Here is a 23,498-nt window from a genome sequence, read left to right as displayed (position 1 = left end):
AAAAGCCCCAGGAGGGGACAATCCTCCTGTCGCCACCTGCCAGCAACCTTAGGAGATAGCCTGTCTCTCCTGCCATTCACTGCTTCCAGCCTGCCTGCCCTGCAGCCAGCTCACACCAGATCCGGGATTTTAGAACCCATGGGTTCCAAGCTTTAACGACTGTCAGCACTGTGTCAGAAGGGAGTGGGTGGTTAGTCCATTTCCAGTGATCCCTAGGCAGGACCTGCTTGCCTGAATCAGCCTCCTGACCACTCAGCCAGAAATGGAACCTGAGGGGTATCCTGTATTAGGTCATGGCTACACTTGCAAATGTAGAGCGCTTTGAGTTAAACCAGCCTTCGGAGACCACAGTAGGGAAAGCGCTGCATTCTGTCCACACTGACAGCTTCAAGCACATTGGCGTGGCCACATTTGCGGCATTTGCAGCAGCATTGGGAGCAGTCCATTATGGGCAGCTATCCCAGCATGCAAGTGACTGCAACGTGCTTTTCAAATTGGGGGGGGGGAGTGGAGTGTGACAGGGAGTGTGTTGTATGTATGTGGGGGAAGAGACAGTGGGTTTTTGGGGGGCTGAGAGCATGTCAGCATGCTGTCTTGTAAGTTCAGAGAGCAGCAGACCCCCTTTCCTCCCCCTCTCTCTCGCACGCAGCATTCCACAGTAATGGTTGCTTTGTCTCGGAGCAGATAAGCATGCCGGCTGTCAGAAACGGAGCTTTGAAAGGGCATATCCGCATTCCTGCAGTGATTCCAAAACAATGACAAGAGTGGCCACTTGACTTAAGGGGATTATGGAAAATTCCCGGAGGCCGATCAGAGCATAGTAATGCAACACCCCGTTCACACTGGTGCCGCAGTGCTCCAGCGGGGGCGCATCAAATGTTATTCCACTCGCCGAGGTGGAGTACCAGGAGCGCTCTACGTGCCTTGCCAGTGTGGACAGGTAGTGAGCTAGCGCACCGGTGGCTGCTTTAATGCGCTCTAACTCGCAAGTGTAGCCAAGCCCTTAGAGTTATATGGGCAGTTGGGTTGTAATTTTGCATCATGAAGGCACATTGCATCTGCGGAAGGATTTTCATCTACCTGGATCATCAAGACCTGCACTGCCAATTCCCAGTATAATAAAGTGTGTTTCTATCAGCATCTCCTTACAGGCCTGCAACATGTCTCCACATGCACCAACTGAGACATGGGGAACAGACAGAACTTGGAGTGGGTGTGGGAAGAGACACTTTTGTTTAGGAACATTGAAAGAGTGTGTGATCACATGACCTAGCATGCCTCTCGGCAGAGCCTTTAGTAATTACAAAGCATTATTGATCTCAAATAATTTTAATCATTTAATATTTTCACTGATTGTCTATTTCTCTTTGGTCAAGTCCTTACATAAAGTTTATAGTTATTGTTTTTAATGTGTTTGCTTGTGTGAGTTTGAATTATTTGTGAGTTCAAGTGCTGTAGCCACAGCATTAGTGTGGTTATCCCTTGTCTCACTGGAAGCACCACCAAGTAGCTTGATCCTTTAGCATACCAGGAGGGGGAGGCAGGCACCTACCAGCAGCACAGTGAAATGAGCCCAGGGTGACCGAAACTTTGGAACTGTCCAAAAGCTGTGAGGTATCCCTCTCCTGTTTGCACTTCATTCAGGTACTAAGCCAGCACTGAAAGGGGAGTTACATCTCTACTTTGTTAAATAAACTTTTGCTCGTTTTCACTATAAACGTATCTAAGTGTCGTGTGTTAAGCAAAGAGGTGATCTGATCTGGAACTGGTAAGCTGGGGTGTACTGTTCCTTTCCAAAGAGCAAATCTGTAAATACTGTGAGTTTGCAGTGGAGCAGGGGCTTCACACTCCAGGGAGATGCTCGGAGAGCTCAGGGGTTGCAATGTGCCTATCGCTAACCTGTAAAGAGACAGCAGGGCCTGCCTAGGCCTAGAGGGGAGTGTTTGTGTTGCCTGTGGCCACTAGAGTTGGGGAGCTGACCCCCATCAGGCACAGACAAGTCTTTCTCATGCTAAGGGCAGGTGGCCACAGCCCTGGGTACCCCCAGGAAGCAGGCCACATTGTTGTCCTAATTTTTAAAAAAGAACATAGTTCTTTAGAAAAGTAATCTACCCTGATGTAAAAGTAGTATGTAATGATAAATATTTTTTCTTCTCTAGGAAAAGTTGTTGAAAGGAAACAAATAATTAATAAAGAAACATAAACATAGCTTAATGTGAACTCTTTGAATGGCTATTGTCTCTGAAAGGTTGTGCTGTTTCCTTGTGTATGCAGATTTTACCCAAAGTGATTTACTTCTGCAAGTCTAATAACCATACAACAGAATAACACAATGAAGGATGATTTCATAAATTACACAGAAAAGGAACCACTTGATCCTAGTAAGTTTTTCAGTTAGTTGTTTCTTCTTTTGAATGTTAGGCTAGTTGTTGGAAGGATGTACTCCATTGCCACGAAACTAAGCCACATTTTGAATCTTGTCTGGTAGCCATGAGGGATTTCTATGGAAAAACTGATCAGCCCTCTCATCGTCCTCCACAAATCATGCTACTTTGGCTATTAAGCTTTCTTCTGTGGTGTCTTTACCCAGCGTGTATGGACCCTTCTTGGGGATCTATGTGGAGGAAACAGCATTCAGAAAATATTCGTAGTTATCACTGAATACATGTATTCTCTTGTAACTTAATCACAGCACTGGCTGGGCGTAGCTCTGTGTAGCCTTTCTACCAACTTAAGTGACCCTGGTGTGGCACTCTAGCTTAACAATAACTAAGGCTCCCATCCTGCGAGCATTTATGCACACGAGTAGTCCCATTGAATTTCAATGTGGCCTCTCATATGCCTAAAGTTATTTACATGCATCAGCAATGGGGCCTAAGCGTGCAAATACTCCACTATGTGAGTCAGGAGCCAGTTAACTGCATTTGATTTGTTATATAATCAAAACAAACATAATAGTGTCCTGTAAGACTCTACAAAGGTGTTCTAAAAGCACAGTAGGGTTGAGGCCTGTAGGTACTACTGAAATACCAACAAATAATAAGATGCCTGTTCCACTCTAAGGCCCCAATCTTGCAAAGACAAAGGCCTGGTCTACACCTAAAAGTTAGGTCCACCTAGCTACATTTCTCAAAGGTGTGAAAAATTCATGCCCTTGTGAGACATAGATAAGCCGACCTAAGCCCCAGTGTAGACACCATTAGGTTGACAGAAGAACTCTTCCATCAACCTAGCAGGTGGATTCACTAATCCCTTCCATCATTGCAGTTAGTGTATATGCTGCAGAGAGCATAGCTGCAGCTGTGCCACTGTAGCACTTCTAGTGTAGACATACACTTAGGCATACCCTCAGTTTTTGCAAGACTGAGGCCCGAGTTAGTCTTTAATGACTTCCCTTAAAATTAGTTTGTTTGTTCTCAGCTTGGATGTGATTTTTGGGGAGGAAAAAATTGAAAGTGATTGAGCTGTTTCAAGAGTATGAGAAAAATGTAGTTTTCCTGCTTTAAAAAAATCAACTCTTTTGGTGCTCAGATAATTCAGAAAGGGATTTAATGTGCTTCATAAGAAGCTGACTTAAAAGACCTTACTATTTGTGAAAGCAAAACCTACTTTCCCCTCCTCAGAATCTGCAAGGAATGGCTATGGCAATCCTACTTTCCAACATGATGAAAAACCTGAGCAAAATGACCAGTTACAGAACAAGAAAAAGTAGGGGTTCCTTGATCTTAATACTCTGTTAAATTTCTTGCCCTGCCTTTCAAGAAAGGGCCTGGATTAATTTTGCATTAATCTCTTTAGAAAGAAAAATGAGAAGTCAAAGGAAAAGATGGTTGGCATTTTGAAATTGGTTAGTGCATAGTTTATTGGTTTGATTTATATTTCTCATTGTTCCTTTTCTTTGCCTGTTGTACGTTATGGTGACAGACTAATGTGCAACCACAATACTGCATTTCAAAAGAGAGGAAAGAGGTCTGTGCAAAACTTAGTATTGGGCACAGCCATTTTTGTGTGTTGATCTCAGGCTTCCCGCTTTAAAAATATGGCCTGTTGTGCAAAGTTCCCCCCACAGCTAACTGCCAGTGCTTGACGATGTTTCAGCACTAGCACCATGACGGAGTGAAATTCACCCATGTTAAGGACTGAAGTGAAGCATGTGCGGTAGGTAGGGCCTTGCCCTGGCTCTCTCAACTGGAGATAATTTTACCATTCGTGCATAATGTCTCATGAATTATCCAGGGAAACAAGTGCTGTGTTTTTCTTAAATGTGATAACTGCTACATACCCGTTTCTATTGGTAGGCAGCAGCCAAATGTTTGTCAACTACCTGTTCTTGTTTACATTTTAAATGCACTGAGTAAATGTGTGATGTAGTAGAATGCACACACAGAGGCAGTGAGTTGCACAGGTGATGTTATCACTTTGTGAAAAATGTAAGATAGATTCTTTTTTCTGCAGATTAGGGGATTCATCCTGCCATTCTGCCAACATGTCCTAACTCCCTCAATAAAAACTGGCCTAAAACTGTGTGTAAGCTTTTTCAAAGTGCATCCGAAATGTTGTGTTTGCCTTCACATTCTCTAATTCATTGCTTCATAATGTGTTTTGGGATACCCAAATCATGAATGGTGCTATGTAAAAACAAATCCTATTCTATGTGTCTTAGGAGGATATTGTCACAATTATGTGAATTTGTCAACCTTCAATTAATACCTTTTTCTTTCTATTCGTGTAGTTTGGGTATGCCGATTGGCTGGATATCATTTTGATGATAATAGGTTTGATTGCAGCTGTTGCAAATGGAACAGGGCTGCCACTTTTAATCGTTGTCTTTGGAGAGATGACAAACAGATTTGTGACGACTGGCCAAGCAGTAAATATGTCTTCAGGTAAACAAAGTTTGTTCAACTTCTGAAAATATTTGTTAGAGTCTCTTATTTACTGGATTGGCAGAGGTTCAGGATGGAGTGCTGCTGTGGTGTTAAAAGCCATGAAGAGCATAGTGAATTAAATAATATAATATATGGAGATATACCTATCTCATAGAACTGGAAGGGACCCTGAAAGGTTATCGAGTCCAGCCCCTGCCTTCACTAGCAGGACCAAGTACTGATTTTGCCCCAGATCCTTGTCCCCTCAAGGAGTGAATTTACCACCCTGGGTTTAACCACTGAGCTATCCCTCCCCCAAATTCTGAGCAGTCCTTCCTTTTTACCTTGCTGTATAGTACAGTAGCAATATAGACACTTGATAAATTACAGAGCAGTACATTTGGTAACTGTAAAACAATTTACTACTTTCTATAGCGTATAGTTAATCCATGGAATGCACTGTCCCAGGAGGTCACCAAATCAAGTTCTGTGATTGGATTTTTAAAACAACAAAATAGGACCATTAATACTACTTTGCCTTTATAAGAGCTAAGCTTCTGATAAGGGCAATCATAACTTACCCTAAAATATATGTGCTGACACCTGGAAGGGGTCTCCCATTTCTCCCTGGTCTGAACAGTTTTGCACCTTTGGTTAGGTGCATTATTAGTGAAATTTACCTTTTTGCAGACAGCCAGCAAAAGGCTGAGCCACCACTTGGACCCAACTTGGGCCCAGTTTTGAGGCTTGGGTGGAACCTAAGTGGTGCATAAAAGTCAGACTTGTGGTGTCTGTATGGATGAATTTTGCCTTGTGTGAGGTAGAAGGGGGAGTTATCAACTTCTGAAAAATCAGATATTGGCCACTGTTGGAATCAGACGGTCAGATCAGATGAAGCTATGATCTGACCAGTGCCCTTTGACGTAGTGAGCTAAATCCGTGACATCACTCTACAGTAACCCTCTGAGCTGACTCAGAAGTTTGCCCTGTTTGATCCTCCACTGGAAGGATGATGGCCACCATGAAAGTTATAAAGCTACAGAGCTGTTGCAGGGAGTGTAGTGTCCTACAAAACACCCATAAGATTATGGCCTAAAACCGCCATGATTTGTTTTATGCCTGTTCTAATAAAATTGAATATTTTTCTTTCTTACAATTAATCTTTCAGTTGTGATGAATAGAAGCTCTACTTGTCCAGCAATTCCAGGTTTGGATATAGAAGCTGAAATGACCAGGTAAGAACCTCTGCAATTATTTTCATAAGAATAGCACAGTGTAGTTTCTATATTTTTTTTGTCCATTAGACTGTAAGCCAAATTTGGCCCTCAATTACATCCCATTGACTTCAGCAGGGTTGAACGTGACCTGATGTGTCCAACTTATCTTGCAAGATGCAATTGACCTTATGGACTTTTACTGTTTTACCACAGGTTTGCCTACTACTATGCGGGTATTGGCTTTGCTGTAGTGATATTGAGCACGATCCAAGTCTGGACATTTTTGACCTCAGCTGCAAGACAGACAGCAAGAATCCAACAAAAGTTTTTTTTTTCAATACTTCACCAGGAGATGGCTTGGTTTGATACCAGCCAGATTGCAACGTTGAACACCCGACTGACGGAGTGAGAAGGCTCTATTTATCTATGCACCGGGAACATGAGCCAAAGAGAAGTCTGATGTTTACCTTGATAGAATTAGCTACAGGGAATGTCCAGGAAACCTTTTTAACTAAGACTCAACATATTACTGCTGTCTGAGGGAGGAATTCGTTATCATTTTGCACTTCATTTTCAGAGTTTCAGTGACATTCCACTGCGAGGGTCTATGCTGTGAAATGCAATATCTTACTCCTCTGACATTGGCTTTGTAGTGTCTATGAGCTATTTTGCAAACTACTGTAGATGAACAGCTCTGCTGTCTCCAGCTAGTTTACAAACACTGAAAACCCTGACATTGGATGAAATGAAACTGCACTCATAATTACAGGCACTGTGTTATCATTTTGAACCTGATCCAAAACCAATTAAAATCATTAGGAATCTTTGGATCAGGTTCCTTGTGCAGGGATTCAGAGGAAGGTATGATCAGGGTATGAAGAGTTTCTCCAGATTTTATTTTTGCAGGGAGGGATATGCCCAGTTTTTGGAAGATGTGAATCCTGAAGGGAATGAGAGAGGCTTGAATTTCACCAATCCTAGCTCCCACATATGTAACTAGCAAGAGAAAATTAGTGTGACACACAATGGTTTTCCAAATAATAATTTACTAACACTGTGCTTATCACTGTATAGGATGCAAAATGGAGATATTCCTGGCCTCAAAGATCTTAAAATCTAATAACAAAATTGAAGAAGATGGAATACATAGGGGAACTTGGAGGAAAAAGTACTGTAAAGGTTTTGGGAGTGAATTTTTGTTTTTGTATGGATTATTCCTTTTGGATATTGCATAAATGAATTGGGTCACGTGTGAATGAGCAGGGGTAGCAATGGCAGAAGTCTATCTAGAGGTTACATCACAGAAAATGAGTTGTGATCTGCTAGTTCCTAGCCCCACAAAGAGCTGTTCAGTACCCATGTCCAAAATTCCTACTGCCCAATGATTTGAACAGTTAAACTTCTGACAAGCTTTTCTCCAGCAAAACAGAAAAATTTGTGAGGAGGAGGCATTCATCAAAGTTAACAAATCTCTTTTTTTAATTAACAGTGACATTAACACCATCCATGAAGGCATCGGAGACAAGTTCTGTATATTTGTACAATTCTTTGCCATGTTTCTGACAGGGATTGTTATAGGATTCGTCTACGGGTGGAAACTGACTTTGGTGATTTTGTCAGTTATCCCTCTCCTTGCTGCAGCAGCAGCAGTTGGATCAATCGTAAGTGCTAGGGGAAAACAAATAAGAATTCTACTTCTAAAAACAGAGTGAGAGGGAGTGAACCCCAAAGCAACATGACCCCAAAGTTTGGAGAGCATGGAGAGCAGCCCTTCTCCTACTCCACTGGCTCCTGCCCCAAAATTTGCAGAGCTCTGTCTACACTGAGCATCAGCAGGCAGGCATTGGCATGCCATGGAGGCCTGGACTGCTTCCAGTCACCACCACTCACCACATGGGAAGAGGATGATCAGCATTCATCAACTGTGCCCACATTAGTAGATATTGCTTGTAATGCACAGAAAAATTGATAAAGTGTTTCCATTTATAGGTTGTATTTTGTTTTCTTTCCCCCACCCAAGCACTGAAAATGGTGGAGGAAGAAACAGGATTGTGACCTATAATTAAGATAGCTAAGTTATTTACATGGCCTCCATTACTATAGTTTCTGAGTGCCCCACAATCTTCATTGTATTTAGCCTCACAACACCATGCAAGATAGGGGATTCCCATGTTACACATGAAGAAGTGAAACAAGGAAAGAAGTTACTTACCCAAAGTTGCCCAGGGAAACTGTTGGAGTGGGGACTTGAACCCAGGTCTCCTAAATTCTAGGCTCTTCCCTAAGTGCTTGATCATCCTTTGTATCTGTACATAATTTACACCACTTAAATAGATTGCAATAAAATACTTTCCCCTCCCCGCACCCTCTGAATTTTCCAGTTCCTGGCATCGTTCACTACAAAAGAGCTGACTGCTTATGCTAGAGCAGGAGCTGTGGCGGAAGAAATTTTGACTGCTATCAGAACAGTGGTTGCTTTCAATGGACAGATGAAGGCATTAGCAAAGTGAGTTTTTTTAACCAATATTGATTGTACATAATATTTGGGAAAGTGATGTGGTTATTTTAAAAAAATCAAAGATGATCCATCAGTTTATTCCCCAGACAGCTGAGAAGTTCAGATGAAGATAAATATGAGCATATGGAAGGAGATGTTTTCTGTCACCCATGAATATTTGCAATCACTCAATTGACCTACATTATGGAGGGGCATTGTAAGGCCCAATTTCCCTCTGACACTAACCTGAAGTTGAATTTGGAAGCTGAAGCTATAGAAAATGCAATCTTCTCTAAGGCTCCAGTCCAACAAAGCACTTCTGCAAATACTTTAAGCACATGCACACTCCCACTGAAATCATTGATTAAAGTGTTTACAGTTAACCTCATGCTTTACTGGATCATGACCTTAGGTAAAATTGCCTATCACTTTCCTATGTCATCGACTTCAAGGGGGCTACCCACATGCTTAAAGTTAAGTGTGTGCTTAGTGCTTTGCAAATATTCCTCTTCTTGATCTAATCTGAACAGCACCAATGATATATAGTGTATGTGGAAGAAATTAATTACACATCATTTTAGTATCCCTTCACTACTGCGCAAACTGTGCCATTCATTTTGGGGCTTCCCACTTTTGGTCAGGGCATTTTTGTACATATGTGTTGAGAGGTTCCTACAAAGCTTCTGAGCATGCCATTGAACAATAAAATGATATGTACGTCCTCCTGAAATGTTCTGAGAACATGGCTGGGCTGAGCGGTTCTTTCTGTAATGCCCTTGAGAAGCTAAAGGGGATTAGATAGCTAATGAGTGAACAGAAGCTGTTATTGATTGATGGAAAACCATAAGCTTGTAAAGGAATGGCAAGGAAAAAGAGTGATTTTTTTCATTAACTAACTGTTAATCTTTGTCCTTGTCTCACAGGGGTTAACTAGCATAATATGGTGCTTAATTTGTATTTGATTGCTTGCTATTGGCATATATCTTGGTAACTTAGTTTATGAGAATAGTTCCTGGCTTCCAACAGTGTTCAGCAAGAGCGAACTACTGCCAGGTTGTGGAGTCAAAGGGGATTCTGGCTTCTGTTTACTTGTTTGGTTTTATCTAAAGCAGTTTTTCTTCAACAATTGAGTGAGCACTAATTCTTACATTTGAGAGCTGATATTCATAGAATCCTAGAAATGTAGGGCTGGAAGGGATCTTGAGAGATCATCAGTTCCAGCCCCCTGCACTGAGGCAGGGTCAAGTATACCTAGGCCATCTCTGATAGGTGTTTGTCTAACCAGTTCTTAAAAACCTCCAATAATGGGAATTCCACAACCTTCCTTGGTAACACATTCCAGTACTTAACTATCCTAATATTTAGACAGTTTTTCCTAATATCTAACCTAAACCTCCCTTGCTGCAGATTACCCTGATTATTTCTTGTCCTGTCTTCTGTGGATATGGAGAACAACCGATCACCATCCTCTTTGTAACACTCCTTAGCATATTTGAAGACTGTTAGCCAGGTCCCCGCTTAGTCTTCAATTTTCAAGACCAACATGCCCAGTTCTTTTAACCTTTCCTCAGGTTTTCTAAACTTTTTATCATTTTTGTTGCTCTCTTCTAGACTTTCTCTAGTTTGTTCACACCTTTCCTAAACCGATACACTACTCTGGCAGAGGCCTCACCAGAGACAAGTAGAGTGGAACAGTTGCCTCCCATGTCTTAAATGGCACTCCCCTGAGTGCACCCCAGAATATTATCTTTTTTTCACAAATACATCACGTTGTTGGTTCATATTCAATTTGTGATATACTTGAATTCCCAGATCTGCAGTACTACTACCTAGCCAGTTATTCTCCATTTTGTATTTGTGCATTTGATTTTTCCTTCCCAATTGTAGTACTTTGCACTTGTCTTTATTGAATTTCATGTTGTTGATTTCGGGCCAATTTTTCCAATATTACATAAGAATGGCCACATTGGGTCAGACCAATGGTCCATCTAGTCCAGAATCCTGTCTTCTGACAGTGTCCAGTGCCAGATACTTCAGAGTAAATGAACAGAACAGGACAATTTTTGATTGATCCATCCCGTCATCCAGTCCCAGTTTCTGGCACTCAGACGTTTAGGGACATCCACAGCATAGGGTTCCACCCCTGACCATCTTGGCTAATAGCCATTGATGGACCTAGCCTCCATGAGATTATCTAATTCTTTTTTTAACCCAGTTATACTTTTGGCCTGGCAAAGAGTTGTTCACTGCATTATGTGAAGAAGTACTTCATTTTGTAAGTTTTAAACCTACTACCTATTAATTTAATTGGGTGACCCCTGGTTATTATGTTACATGAAGGGGTAAATAACAGTTTCCTATTAACTTTCTCTTCATTCATTTTCTAGACCTCTATCATATCCTCTCTTAGTCATCTCTTTTCTAAGATGAACAGTCCAGTCTTTTTAATCTCTCCTCAGCTGGAAGTTGTTCCAAACCCCTAATAATTTTTGTTGCCCTTCTCCGTACCTTTTCTAATTCTAATACATCTGATTTGAGATGGGGCAACCAGAACTGAACACATTATATGAGGTGTGGGCATACCATGGATTTACACAGTGGCATGATGATATTTTCTGTCTTATTAGCTATTCCTTTCTTAATCGTTCCTAACATTCGGTTAGCTTTTTTGACAGCTGCTGCACATTGAGCAAATGTTTTCGGAGAATTGTCCATGTTGTCTACAAGATCTTTCTTAAGTGGTAGCAGTTAAATTAGACCCCGTCGTTTTTTATGTATAGTTGGGATTGTTTTCCAATGTGCATTACTTTGCATTTATCAACATGGAATTTCATCTGCCATTTTGTTGCCCAGTCACCCAGTTTTGTGAGATGCCTTTGAAGCTCTTTGCAGTCAGCTCTGGACTTAACTATGTTGAATAATTTTGTATCTGCAATTTTTGCCACCTCATTGTTCACACTCTTTTTCATATAATTTATGAATATGTGAGCAGCACAGGTCTCTGTACAGATCCTTGGGGGAACCTGCTATTTATCTCTCCCTGCTGTGAAAACCGACCATTTATTCCTACCCTTTGTTTCCCATCACTCTTATCCCATGTCTTTGCTTAAGAGCCTTTGGTGTGGGACCTTGTCAAAGGTTTTCTGAAAGGCCAAGTGCACTATATCAACTGGATCACCCTTGTCCCCATGCTTGCTGAAACTCTCAAAGAATTTTAATAGATCGGTGAGGCACAATTTCCATTTACAAAAGCCGTGTTGACTGTTCCCCAACATATCATGTTTATCTGTGTGCCTGATAATTCACTCAGAGCAGCCACGGGCCAGATCCTCTGTTGATGAAAATCAATGAAGCTGTGTTGATTCACACGATCTAAGAATCTAGATAATTTATTTTTATGGCAGAAAACCCTAGAAGCATGAAAGGAAGCTCGGGAACTGAATGTCATCTGGGTAAATACCAAATTTAACATTTTATCATCTGTTTTCAGATATGATGTTAACCTAGAGAATGCTAGGAAAGTTGGAGTCAAAAAATCCATTACCACCTACACATCTTTGGGTTTCACAGAGTTTATTTTATTTGGAGCCTTTGCTCTTGCATTTTGGTATGGAACCAAACTCACAGTGGAGGAGAAAGAGAATTATGACCTCGGATGTGTGTTAATTGTAAGTACAGCACAGTATAGTCTGATTAGCTGAGGCAAACTTTTTAAAAATGGTCTATAAATTAGAGAAAATGCTTTGTTGTTTAAGTACCGCGTAAAAAGATCTATAATTTCTACTCAGGCACAAAGTACCCATCAGACTAAATGTTAAAATATGTTTAATATAAATCAACAGAGATGTTGAATCTACATATTTAAGACCTCAAAGTTCCTAAACAAATATCTCATTTGGTCACTGTCATGCTGTCTGGAGTGGTTCACGACCAGGAATGCCTATCTCAGGGCAGGCTGTCAGAAAACAGGGCAGACACCCCAAACTGGTGGTGTGTTCTATAATTAGATTTTACCAAGCCAGTAACAAATGTGAATTCCGGGATCACTATACCAGTCTTACCATGGAGTCACAGACAGACTCTCTAGTCTATCTTGCCACCCAGACAAACTTGACTTCATGATAAAGGGTCATTTACACCAAAAATCACACCACATTCAGGTTGCTTCCAGTCCCAGAGTCTAATCACTTACCCCAGATCAATTAGTATCCTAGATTTTATACCAAAGACAACGCTGGTAGACAATTCTATAGTAAACTAACTAAAGGTTTATTAGCTAAGAAAAGGTAATAAGAGTTATTGAGAGATTAAAGAAGATAAAATATATGTACAGATGAGTCAGTCTATAATTCCAAATGGTAGCAGAGATGTAGTGATCTGCCGGTTTCCCAAAAGTCTCTCTGGGCGACCCAGAATAACTCATGGAATCTCTATCTCCATGTTCATTTATTCTGCCCTGTTAGAATCCAAACAGTGTAGAGATGAAGGATTTTTCCCTGAATCCATACTCATAGTTTTCTTCCCACAGAAAACAAGCTGACAGAGTCAATACCCCTGTGGGCTTTTCCTTTGATGGCAGAGAGTGAGGAATACATTTGGAGTCTTTGACCTTCGATCATCACACACAATGACCACTTGCTTTGAAATTAATACTTTTCTGTTAAAGTTCTTCATTTGCATTCCACAAGGCTTCTTTCTCATTTAATGGGTTATTTACTGACAGGGGCATACACTATGTGAATATTTGCTACAGCATTATAACGGGATCCAGATAAGTGAAAACAATGCATTAGTTAAAACAATGCATTAACATCCCATTAGTTTTCATGAAGTTTAAACAGCAAATACATTCTGATACATTTAACAATCACTTTGATCTATACTAATACACAAGATAGTATAGATACCTGGCTTCCAGCTATGCATCTGTAAGCATTCAGTGAAGTCTGGGGCTTTGGCATGAGCTGGCATCTGGTCTGCCGGTGTCATAGCCATGTGACCATCTTTCATTTTTTTTAAATCCCTGCAAGGGATTATTGTACTTTACCAATACTTTTAGATTATTTTTCCTTTGGAAAGGAATAAGGCCCTGATCCTGCAAAGACTTAGGTACGTGCTTTATGCACTGTGAGTAGCCCCATTGACTTCTGATCAGAACTTGACTTCAGTGGAAGTAGTCACAGTGCATAATATGCACTTTGAAGGATTGGGGCCTCAGGAAACTGTGGATTAACTCTCTTTGAGGACACTGAGGTTTTTAATATTGCAAAGAGATGGAGAGATGGCTAATTTCACTATTTATTCTCTTCATGGGAGTTAATGAAAGCAGCAGCAACAAAAAAAGCTAAACCAACTGTTAAAGGGCATGTGGCTGCACACAATAGCTACATTCACCACTTCCTGTGTCAAATCCAGCGAAAGAATAAAAACTGGGGGAGCTTGGAAAATGCAGCCTGAAATTTTAGTTTTGATTTTCTTTTTTTATATTATTTCTGGAAAAGCTCTTACAGAACCACCAGGATTACCATGACATTTAGCACTAAGAAAACTGCAGGTCTGGAACCACTGTACGCTAGCTCCTGTTTTTGTTCCCTGTAGGTATTATTCTCTCTGCTCCGTGGCGCATTCTATCTCGGACAGGGCTACCCATACTTAGAAAGTGTTGCCAATGCTCGAGGTGCTGCCTATGAAGTGTACAAGGTTATCAGTAAGGTACTTAATGTTGCTTTTCTAGCAGTCTGAAATTTCTGATTTATTTCTCAAAAAATTCAAAAAGTGGATGAACTCCATAGACTCATACCATTGAAAACAAAAATAAGACGACATTTCTATTCATATTAAGAAGACTCGAGCCTTAACCAAAGCCCTAAATATGCTTATTGCAAACTTGGGGGAAATTCAGATCTATAGCTCAGCTTTACAGATTGGGGCCCTCTTTCCTGTTAGGTTTGTCATTCCCTTATTTATTTATTTATTAGAGTAAGTGGTGAAGAGCTAAGTGAGATTACATTGCTCTTTAAAACACAAGTATATGGAGTAGACATGATTTCAGTTCAACTGCTTTTGATTTGGAGATTAACAGTGCTGTTAAAAGCTATGGTAAGACTGTTGCTGGGGAAGAGGGATGCCACACTTTCAGTAACTAACTCTTAGAATTTTGTACAGCAGTTTGTTATATATCTGCAGTCTCACGTTCATATTAGGTTAGAACAAAGGGCTGAGTTTTGTCTTCTGTTATGGCCATAAATGTCTATTGGTTTCAGTGAGGTTGTGTGGATATAACAAAGTGTGGAATTTTGCCCAGAGAAACTAAATTAAGGCTGATCAAACTCTGTGTAACCACCTCTGGAGTTGGTTGTTCCTGACCTATTACAGTAAGCAAGTCTTTAGGGGACTCGCCCCGGACTACAGCAACAATGGTTACAGAGGCTCAGGACTCTGTTTCCCAGATTGCCTAGAACATACATAAGAACATAAGAATGGCCATACTGGGTCAGACCAAACGTCCATCTAGCCCAGTATCCTGTCTACCGACAGTGGCCAATGCCAGGTGCCCCAGAGGGAATGAACCTAACAGGTAATGATCAAGTGATCTCTCTCCTGCCATCCATCTCCACCCTCTGACAAACAGTCTAGGGACACCATTCCTTACCCATCCTGGCTAATAGCCATTAATGGACTTAACCTCCATGAATTTATCCAGTTCTCTTTTAGACGCTTTTATAGTCCTAGCCTTCACAACCTCCTCAGGTAAGGAGTTCCACAAGTTGACTGTGCACTGAGTGAAGAAGAACTTCCTTTTATTTGTTTTAAACCTGCTGCCTATTAATTTCATTTGGTGACCCCTAGTTCTTGTATTATGGGAATAAGTAAATAACTTTTCCTTATCTACTTTCTCCACATCACTCATGATTTTATATACCTCTATCATATGCCCCCTTAGTCTCCTCTTTTCCAAGCAGAAAAGTCCTAGCCTCTTTAATCTCTCCTCATATGGGACCTGTTCCAAACCCCTAATCATTTTAGTTGCCCTTCTCTGAAACTTTTCTAATGCCAGTATATCTTTTTTGAGATGAGGAGACCACATCTGTACGCAGTATTCAAAATGTGGGCATACCATCGATTTATATAAGGGCAGAGTCCTGGATGGAGATAGAACAAGCTGGAAGCTACTACCAGAACCAATCGGAAACCAGAACTCAGAGACAAAGGGTTTGGTTTTATTTTTGGTTGTGCTGGTCTTGGAGTGGAGCAGAGAGAGCCGAGGAGGTCGCCTTTAATCTTCCCATTCCTACTCAAAGAGAAGTTTTGAACTCTGCCGGTGGTTACTGGGTCATTGAAAAGTGTCAGTCCAACAGAGATCAGCAACCTGGGAAGTGGAGGAGCAATTCCAGGTCAGGCTGTTTAGCGCCAGGCTAATTTTCCATTGGACTTCAGACCAGGGAGCCTCAGGATGATGGTATCTTTTTAGGGGTGAAGACTTTGTAATAAATCCCCAGTTTGTTTATTTTGCTTGTGCATTTTAAGCCCACCAACAATTACAGGCTGCATCATTCCTCCAAGAACTAGTTCTCAACCCACATTCTGCCTAGGCAGATGTTGGGAGGGAGCTAAGGGATTTGGGCCCATTGTAAATGTTGGGAGATGGATGATTTAAGGTATAGTTGATGTTTTATTATTCTAGTTACTCCTGTTCTTCCCATGTCCCCTATCCCAAAATGCTTTGCAGGGTATACACAAGGATTGCATTTCACTGATATGCAGAATCCTCTGGGGTGAAATTCAGCAACCACTGATCAGTTAAACTGCTATGTAGTGTTGCAGTGTTTCTTTTACTGTCCTAAACAACTTATCCATCAAAAGCCACAACTGTAAAATCACAAAAATGTGTAATACCTTTTCAAAATCTCTCTCCAGCACCGTCTTCTAGATAGCAGTGCCAAGGAAGGATACAGACCAGACAAGCTCAAAGGAGACATTAAATTCAAAAACATCCATTTCTGTTACCCATCTAGACCTGATGTTAAAGTAAGTGTTCTTATTAAATTAATCTTTGCAGTGAAAAGCTGCTGCCATTATCTGTGTGACCAAAAAGAAAACTGATATTTTATCAATTTAATGTGTTTAAAAAAGATGAATTAAAATAAAATGTCCATCCTGTACTCTGGATGTATGGTCTAGTTGAAAGAACATTGGATTCTATTCCCAGCTCTGCCATTGTCCTGCAAAGTAACACTTGGCAAGTCACTTCACCTCTCTCTTCCTCAGTTTCCCCATCTGTAAAATGGGAATAGTAATACTGACCTCCTCTTTAAAGTCCTTTGAGATATATGGATGAAATGTACTATGTGAGAGTGAAATGTTATTATACTAGTTATAAAAATACAACAATAATGCAGGATGAATGTCCTTCCAAAACTAAAGCTCTGTCTTCACCACCATCATCCACCTTTTCTTCATTTTCACCTGCTGGAAAAAGCAAGGGAGAACAAATGGGACTTACAGCATAACCTGAAGGTGAGTAAATTTGGCCTCTGGTGAATTGAATCAGAAGCAAATTCTTCTTTCAAGCTCTCTCACCAAGAATGCCTCACCTCCAGCCCTCATGTGGTTAAATCCAGAAAGCTGTTTGTGTCAGTGCTTCAGAAGATCTCAGCTGCTGTGACATCCCATGTGGGGAGAGGTAATCTTGGAGATAGCCAGGACTCAACCTATTTTAAGGTCTATTGGTTAAAGCCATTATTCTATATCACTCCTGACAATGAAATGGAAGCCAGTGCAGATCACAGAGCATGGAGGTAAGATTCTCCCTACAGATAATGCCCTCTAAGAAACAGACTGCCATACTCTCCACCAGCTGAAGTTTGTGAGGGGAGTCATCTTGTTGTACAGTCTCATGTATGGTACTTTGCAGTAATCCAATACTTCTTTCTGGATTGACATCAGTACCAGAACTGAAAGTTCAGAACCTTCTGGCCAAGTGTAAAAGACAAACAAAATGCTATTAGCTATTACTGCTTCCTGCGTGCAAAAGCAGCTGTGGATCCAACAGGTTACAAACTCACTTGAGTGTGCTGCTGTTAGCTGTGCCAGTTCTTCGGATGGGTTCCTCCAACCTACAAGTATAAACTCAGTCATCTCTGAGGTGAGTCATAGCTGACTTGCCTGCATCAAACCCACCCTGTAACTTGCTGGCTAAGCCAGTCAACTTCTCCCAGCTGGATCTCATGAAACAGAGACCTAGAGCTATGTTATCTGAATACTGAAGACAGTGTAGTCTGTACTTTCTCACTGTCTTCCCCTAATGGTCTTGCATACAAATTTGAGCAGGAGGGTGACAAGACAGAATCCCACATCACTCTACACAAGAGAAACTCTGGACCGGATGAGCCACCCTTTGGGCCTGTGGCTGGAATGGGATGGAGCCATTCAAGAATGATTTCATCCATCCCTTCCAGAGTTCACCCTGTGTCAGCAGTGGCTCATTATCAATGGTATCAGAGGTAGCTGGCAAAGCTAAAAGAATCATCCTGGATACCTGGTTCTCATCAATAACCAGCCAAAGATGATCAACATACAAGATCAAGGCAATCTCCATTTCGTACCTAAATTTGGAATGAACCGGGTCACAGAGAGCTGAAGATTCTAGTTATTGTCAGCGTTAACTTGACATGCCCTTTCCTGCCTTACCTAAAAAGGGAGGTTAGAGATGGGATGGTCGTGATGAGAAATGATGTTAAAGGGGTGGAGAATGATGCTCTTGCTTGGTCAAGCAAACACCAAAGCTTATCTGCTATCAGCTTACTGGAAAACTGGAGCTCTTCTGGTATAGTATAAGGAGACGAGAACAATATTACTGTTGTTTTGATCTTCTATTGCAAAAAAAAGTGTAGTCATAAATCAGCCTAAATGTCAATATACATAAGAGTTCCCATAGGAGACAAATATTTTGGCCACTAATAATATTAGACATTTATAAGATGGGATAAACGGACTGAGGTAAAATGTTCCTAAATGTGAACATAGCAACAAGTGTCATTACTCCATAACTAATCCCTCCCTAGTAAATTCTAGAGATTGTCAAACCCTGACTCTTCATTCCATTGGGGATATTAAAACACCCACTTTGTTTTCAGAGCCAAAGGTTTTTTCTTAGGACAGTCTTTATAGAATAAGAAGAGAACAAAGCAAGATTGTTATTAGTAATAAAACCTTTTTCTTGTCATCTTCAAAGTGCTTTCCAACCCGGGTTGGAACAAAGGACTGAAAGCAGGCCTGGGAGTTCAATACACTGTTAGACCAGACCTCTCATTATTGGCTTGATCATGATGCCAAGCATCTTAATAGATCTTTTTCTAAACAAACCATTTATTTAAGTAGCTCTATATTTATTGGACTAACATATAAAGATTATATTTCCAGATTCTCAAGGGCCTGAACCTGAAAGTTCAATCGGGGAAGACCATCGCTCTGGTTGGCTCCAGTGGCTGTGGCAAAAGTACTGCTATTCAGCTGCTACAGAGATTCTATGATCCAGTCCAAGGAGAGGTTAGTTTGCATGAACTGTCGATATTCCTGGCTACTAGGATGAAGATTAATTTCCTGACTAGATTACACCTATACTTTAAAAGGACATTACACAAAATTGGATTCTTAAAAGAACAAAAGATACGTAGCATCCAACGAAATTCTGAAACTGATTTTTCATTACTTGTATGCCATGATGATGAGAATATTGTAAAAACCTAGATAGGACTTTACTGATATTAAGGGAAGTCAAAATTTGGATTTAAATATTTGAGGATATTGTTATGCTATACAAAGCACACGGGATCTTTTCAGGGAGAAAAGGCAAATACACTGAATTTATTGAAAATACAACAGTTAGCATATGCTTTTTAGTCACACACACACACACACACACACACACACACACACACACACACACACACTCCTGCCAGTTTATGTTGATAGTTACCAGTTAGTTGTAGCTTGAGTCAATTTAATAGCCAGTTAAATTGAGCACGAGTGTGGAGCTGGGCTCAGTCGATCACGATCCGGTGCTCCGAGGCTTTGCAGGATTGAACCCAGAGTTCCATGACAAAACACCCCAGCTTTATAGTTCTAAATTCCCATTTGAGTCCATGAATTTTGCAATGTCATCCTGTCCTTAAGTGGTGTTAATCTTGGGGTTTTCTGCTGTTATCATTTGATGGTTATTGTCGGGCTTCCCATCGTTATCTCCTATTTGTTGTCTCACCTTCGGTGGTGCCTGCCTCACCTTTGAGATCGTCAATGCTGTTAACATGTTTAGCATCAGATACAATGGATGTTTACTGATTGTCTCCTGGTCTTTCCAAGTCTCTCACTTTTTCTTGACCATCTGGACATTTGTGATAGCTTTCACACCTTACCTTTTCCTGATGCATGCATTCCTCATTCACACAAACAATCTCTTACAGAAACCTTCAAAGGTATAGAGACAGCAGTATTTTATATTCAGCAGAATACATTGTAAATCAAGCCTTGCTAAATCTTATAACTAAAACAATTCACATTGGGGCTTTAGGCCCTCAACATTCCTCTAATCTCCTTAACATAGATACAATACAAGATCCTGTCTCTTACATACTAAAACCTTAAAACAAAGAAATGTATATTTAACTAGAGTGCCTAATTTGTAATACATATAGGAAACCATAGTAGACATTATAACTTATCCTAAAACAAAAGGGTGACCATAATCAATCATAAGGATTGTTCTGGTCTGTCATTCCTTTCTGCTATTCAAAAAGGGTGGCTGGCAGGATGAAATCAAATCATACATTAATTCTCAAAATACAATCATAAAACACTGCTCCGACAATATCCTTTTTGTTTATCCTGCTCCTTCCATTCTTCTAATCTGAGGTGATCGTGAAGATATATTTTTAATTTTTCCTGGTCATTTTGTTTAAATGTTATTGCTTTATTCCATGTGAGAAGCTGCTAAACAAATACTTAAGTCAATTATTATATCATTATTATTTTACCATTATAACAACTAATTATTTTAAACATAATACATTTCCTCAAACTCTTCATTTATGCCTTTCCACTCAGATTACCTTAGATGGACGAGATATTCGGACACTTAATATAAAGTGGCTAAGAGAACATATTGGCCTTGTAAGCCAGGAGCCTATTTTGTTTGCTACAACAATAGCTGAGAACATTTGCTGTGGCAGAGAGGGTATTACTGATTATGAAATTGAGAAAGCAGCTAAAGAAGCCAATGCTTTTGATTTTATATCCAGACTGCCTGATGTGAGTTCATGTACTTTTGAGCACCTTATAACTATGACGGATTCTTTGGTCTCTCTCTCTCTCTCTCTCTCTCTCGGTTCTTCTGAATTTTTGTGGCCCAAATTCTCTGCTGGTGCAAATAGACGGTGCTTCACTAGTTTTTCACTAATGTTTTGTCATTTATTCCAATTGACAATTTGGCCCACAATGTTCTTAATTTACAATACTAACTGTATGTTACGTGGCAACATTTTTTAATAGGGTGGATAAGGAATTTCTATGGACAATGAGAGATTTTTTTTACCAAAAACACTGAATGTAATTGGCCAAGACAGTTCCTTTAGAAGTAATTATTCTTAAAGCGTTTATTGGAGTATCCATCATAAAACTTTTAAAAGAGGGAATTTCTCTTTGTGATGGTAACAATATGATGGGAGTGGGGGTGTAAAAGGATTTCAACTGACCCCTTCTGCAATCTCTATGCTCCTCTTGTTTTCTCAGAAATTTAACACCATGGTGGGGGAAAGGGGAGCTCAGTTGAGCGGAGGGCAGAAACAGCGAATTGCTATTGCCCGTGCCCTGGCAAGGAATCCCAGGATTCTGCTGCTGGATGAAGCCACGTCTGCTCTGGACACTCAGAGTGAATCTATTGTGCAAGCAGCTCTTGATAAGGTAGGAATCCTATTGCTAGAGTTATCAATCAATCAATATTAAGAAGCACAACAACCATATGGCAAGCTTGACATTAAAGACTATAGCATGCCATCCGTTTTTAAGCACAGCTCTCCACTGGTTTCAAGGAGGGCATTGAAATCAATAGGGATGCATGCTCAAATTTTGGTGCCCGGCTATGACCCTGTAATATTTAATCAAAACTCCATTAAGCAATCTCGGGTTGCCACCCCTGAAGCCCCTCCCCCTCTTCCACCTCTTTCCCAGAGGCCCTGCCTCCATCACTTGCTCCTCTCCCCACGCCCCCCCCCCCCATTGCTCGCTGTACCATCTCAAGGAGCTTGCCTGCAGGTAGGAGGTGGCCCGGCTGAGCAGAGGCTGGTACGCATTAATGACCTGGCACTCTCCCTGCCCTTCGGTAACTGAGCTTTTGATTCAGGTGCCATAGGGTTGCCAGGTCACCAAAAGCTGGGCACCTGGAAACCCTAAATCGCACCTGGACACAGAAGCCAAAAGCCAGACTGTCCGGATAAAACCCAGACAGGTGGTAACCCTAAAGCAATCACAGGCTCTGTTTCTGTTAGCGTCATTCCTGATTGCCAGGATATTTGCATGTGGACAGAAGTCGTCTTCTTTAATGCTGGCCTGCATCACATCCTGCCTCACATCACAATTGCTTGCCTGGTGGTAAACTGTGAATGTGGCATCAGGAATTTAACTCCTACATTATCAAAGCAAGGTGCCAGCATTGTATGGATTTCTACAGGGCAATAATAAAAATACATTGTGCTTATCCAGCACTGTGTCTTCTCCAATCACTAAACAGATGTTTTAATAATCTTCATAACACTGCTGGGACTTAGGAATTATTTTCTCCATTTTGCAAATGAGGAAACTGAGGCACGGACAGGTCAAGTGGACACACGGTGAGTCGGAGACAGAATCTGGAGCTTTGCCTGAGTGAGGCCTACAGGACTGGGCTGCAGCACTGCTTTAAGTTTCTGATGTGTATTTGTATATAACCAGTGGTGTATCCTAAAAATAAGCTCTATAAAAAAGCCGGCCTCCCACTAGTACTCAGTAATAGTAAACACAGAATAGCATAAGTTCTATGCATGGCTCAAGGGCACTATATGGCCCCCAGCATTTATCTGCAATAAATTTTAAGTCTATGGGCTTAAATTCTGCCTTCACTTATACCCATCTGACCACACTGATATCTGTTAGGTTTGCAGCCCTCCAGGATTGGCTTGGAGTCTCCCAGAATCGGCATCGATCTCCCAGTGACCATTGGAAGCAATCCAGGAGATTTTAATGGGATGTTTTAAGAAAATGACATTGTCGTGTTGGGAAAAAAAATCTCCTGGAATAGCTTCAGTCAGAGTTGGCAACCCTAATATCAGTGGTAGTGCACGGTGTAATTGAGGGTAGTATTTGGGTGCTGAGCCCTTATACTCTGCATAGATAATATCATTATTTATACTGAATTACACACACACACTACATGAAAAGACCATTAAGATTCCAAAGTCAAGCACTCAAAATTTAGGGAATGACCGAATTAAAGTTGCTTGGTCAGCATTAATAAACCCTTGTGTGTCTGCATTAGGGGACAGTCTTCGGTTACATGATCACTGTAGCAGGGTGGACACCCGCTCCTGCCCTGAGGGGCTTAAAACAGCCCTAGGAAAGGGCTGTGGGAGGAGAAAGCAGCCACTGGGCTGATTGGGGGGGGAAGCAGGCAGAGCTGCAGCCACGCCCCAAACAGAGCCCAGCTGACCCCTATAAGAGGCTGCGAGCGAGGAGCCCAGGCAATCTCTCTCTGCCTTCAGAGAGAGAAGGGCCTGGCTGCTGGGAAGCTCATGGTGCCTAGAGTGAGGCAGGGCTGGGGAAAGGCCAGAGGGGCTGGGGAGCTAAAAAGCTGGTAACTCCCCAGGCTGCAGGGCGTTATCCAAGGCC

At 41.2% G+C, this 23,498-nt stretch overlaps 1 protein-coding gene across 1 annotated transcript in view; it reads left to right on the top strand.

Annotated features, from left to right (window-relative positions):
* The window catches only part of LOC135873816 (ATP-dependent translocase ABCB1-like), a 76,297-nt gene that overhangs the window by 17,406 nt on the left and 35,393 nt on the right, over window positions 1-23,498 (top strand). Inside the window, exons 3-13 of the mRNA XM_065398430.1 lie at window positions 4,733-4,886; window positions 6,088-6,103; window positions 6,299-6,490; window positions 7,575-7,746; window positions 8,467-8,591; window positions 12,073-12,250; window positions 14,181-14,294; window positions 16,500-16,610; window positions 19,005-19,130; window positions 20,685-20,888; window positions 21,369-21,539. Of these exons, the coding sequence (XP_065254502.1) occupies window positions 4,733-4,886; window positions 6,088-6,103; window positions 6,299-6,490; window positions 7,575-7,746; window positions 8,467-8,591; window positions 12,073-12,250; window positions 14,181-14,294; window positions 16,500-16,610; window positions 19,005-19,130; window positions 20,685-20,888; window positions 21,369-21,539 (1,563 nt within the window). The remainder of the gene's footprint in view (window positions 1-4,732; window positions 4,887-6,087; window positions 6,104-6,298; window positions 6,491-7,574; window positions 7,747-8,466; window positions 8,592-12,072; window positions 12,251-14,180; window positions 14,295-16,499; window positions 16,611-19,004; window positions 19,131-20,684; window positions 20,889-21,368; window positions 21,540-23,498) is intronic.

This window comes from Emys orbicularis, chromosome 2, assembly GCF_028017835.1.
Source record: "Emys orbicularis isolate rEmyOrb1 chromosome 2, rEmyOrb1.hap1, whole genome shotgun sequence".
NCBI classification, from domain to species: domain Eukaryota; kingdom Metazoa; phylum Chordata; order Testudines; family Emydidae; genus Emys; species Emys orbicularis.
Note: the sequence above shows the minus strand (reverse complement) of the source record. Positions and strands in the feature narration are given on the sequence as shown.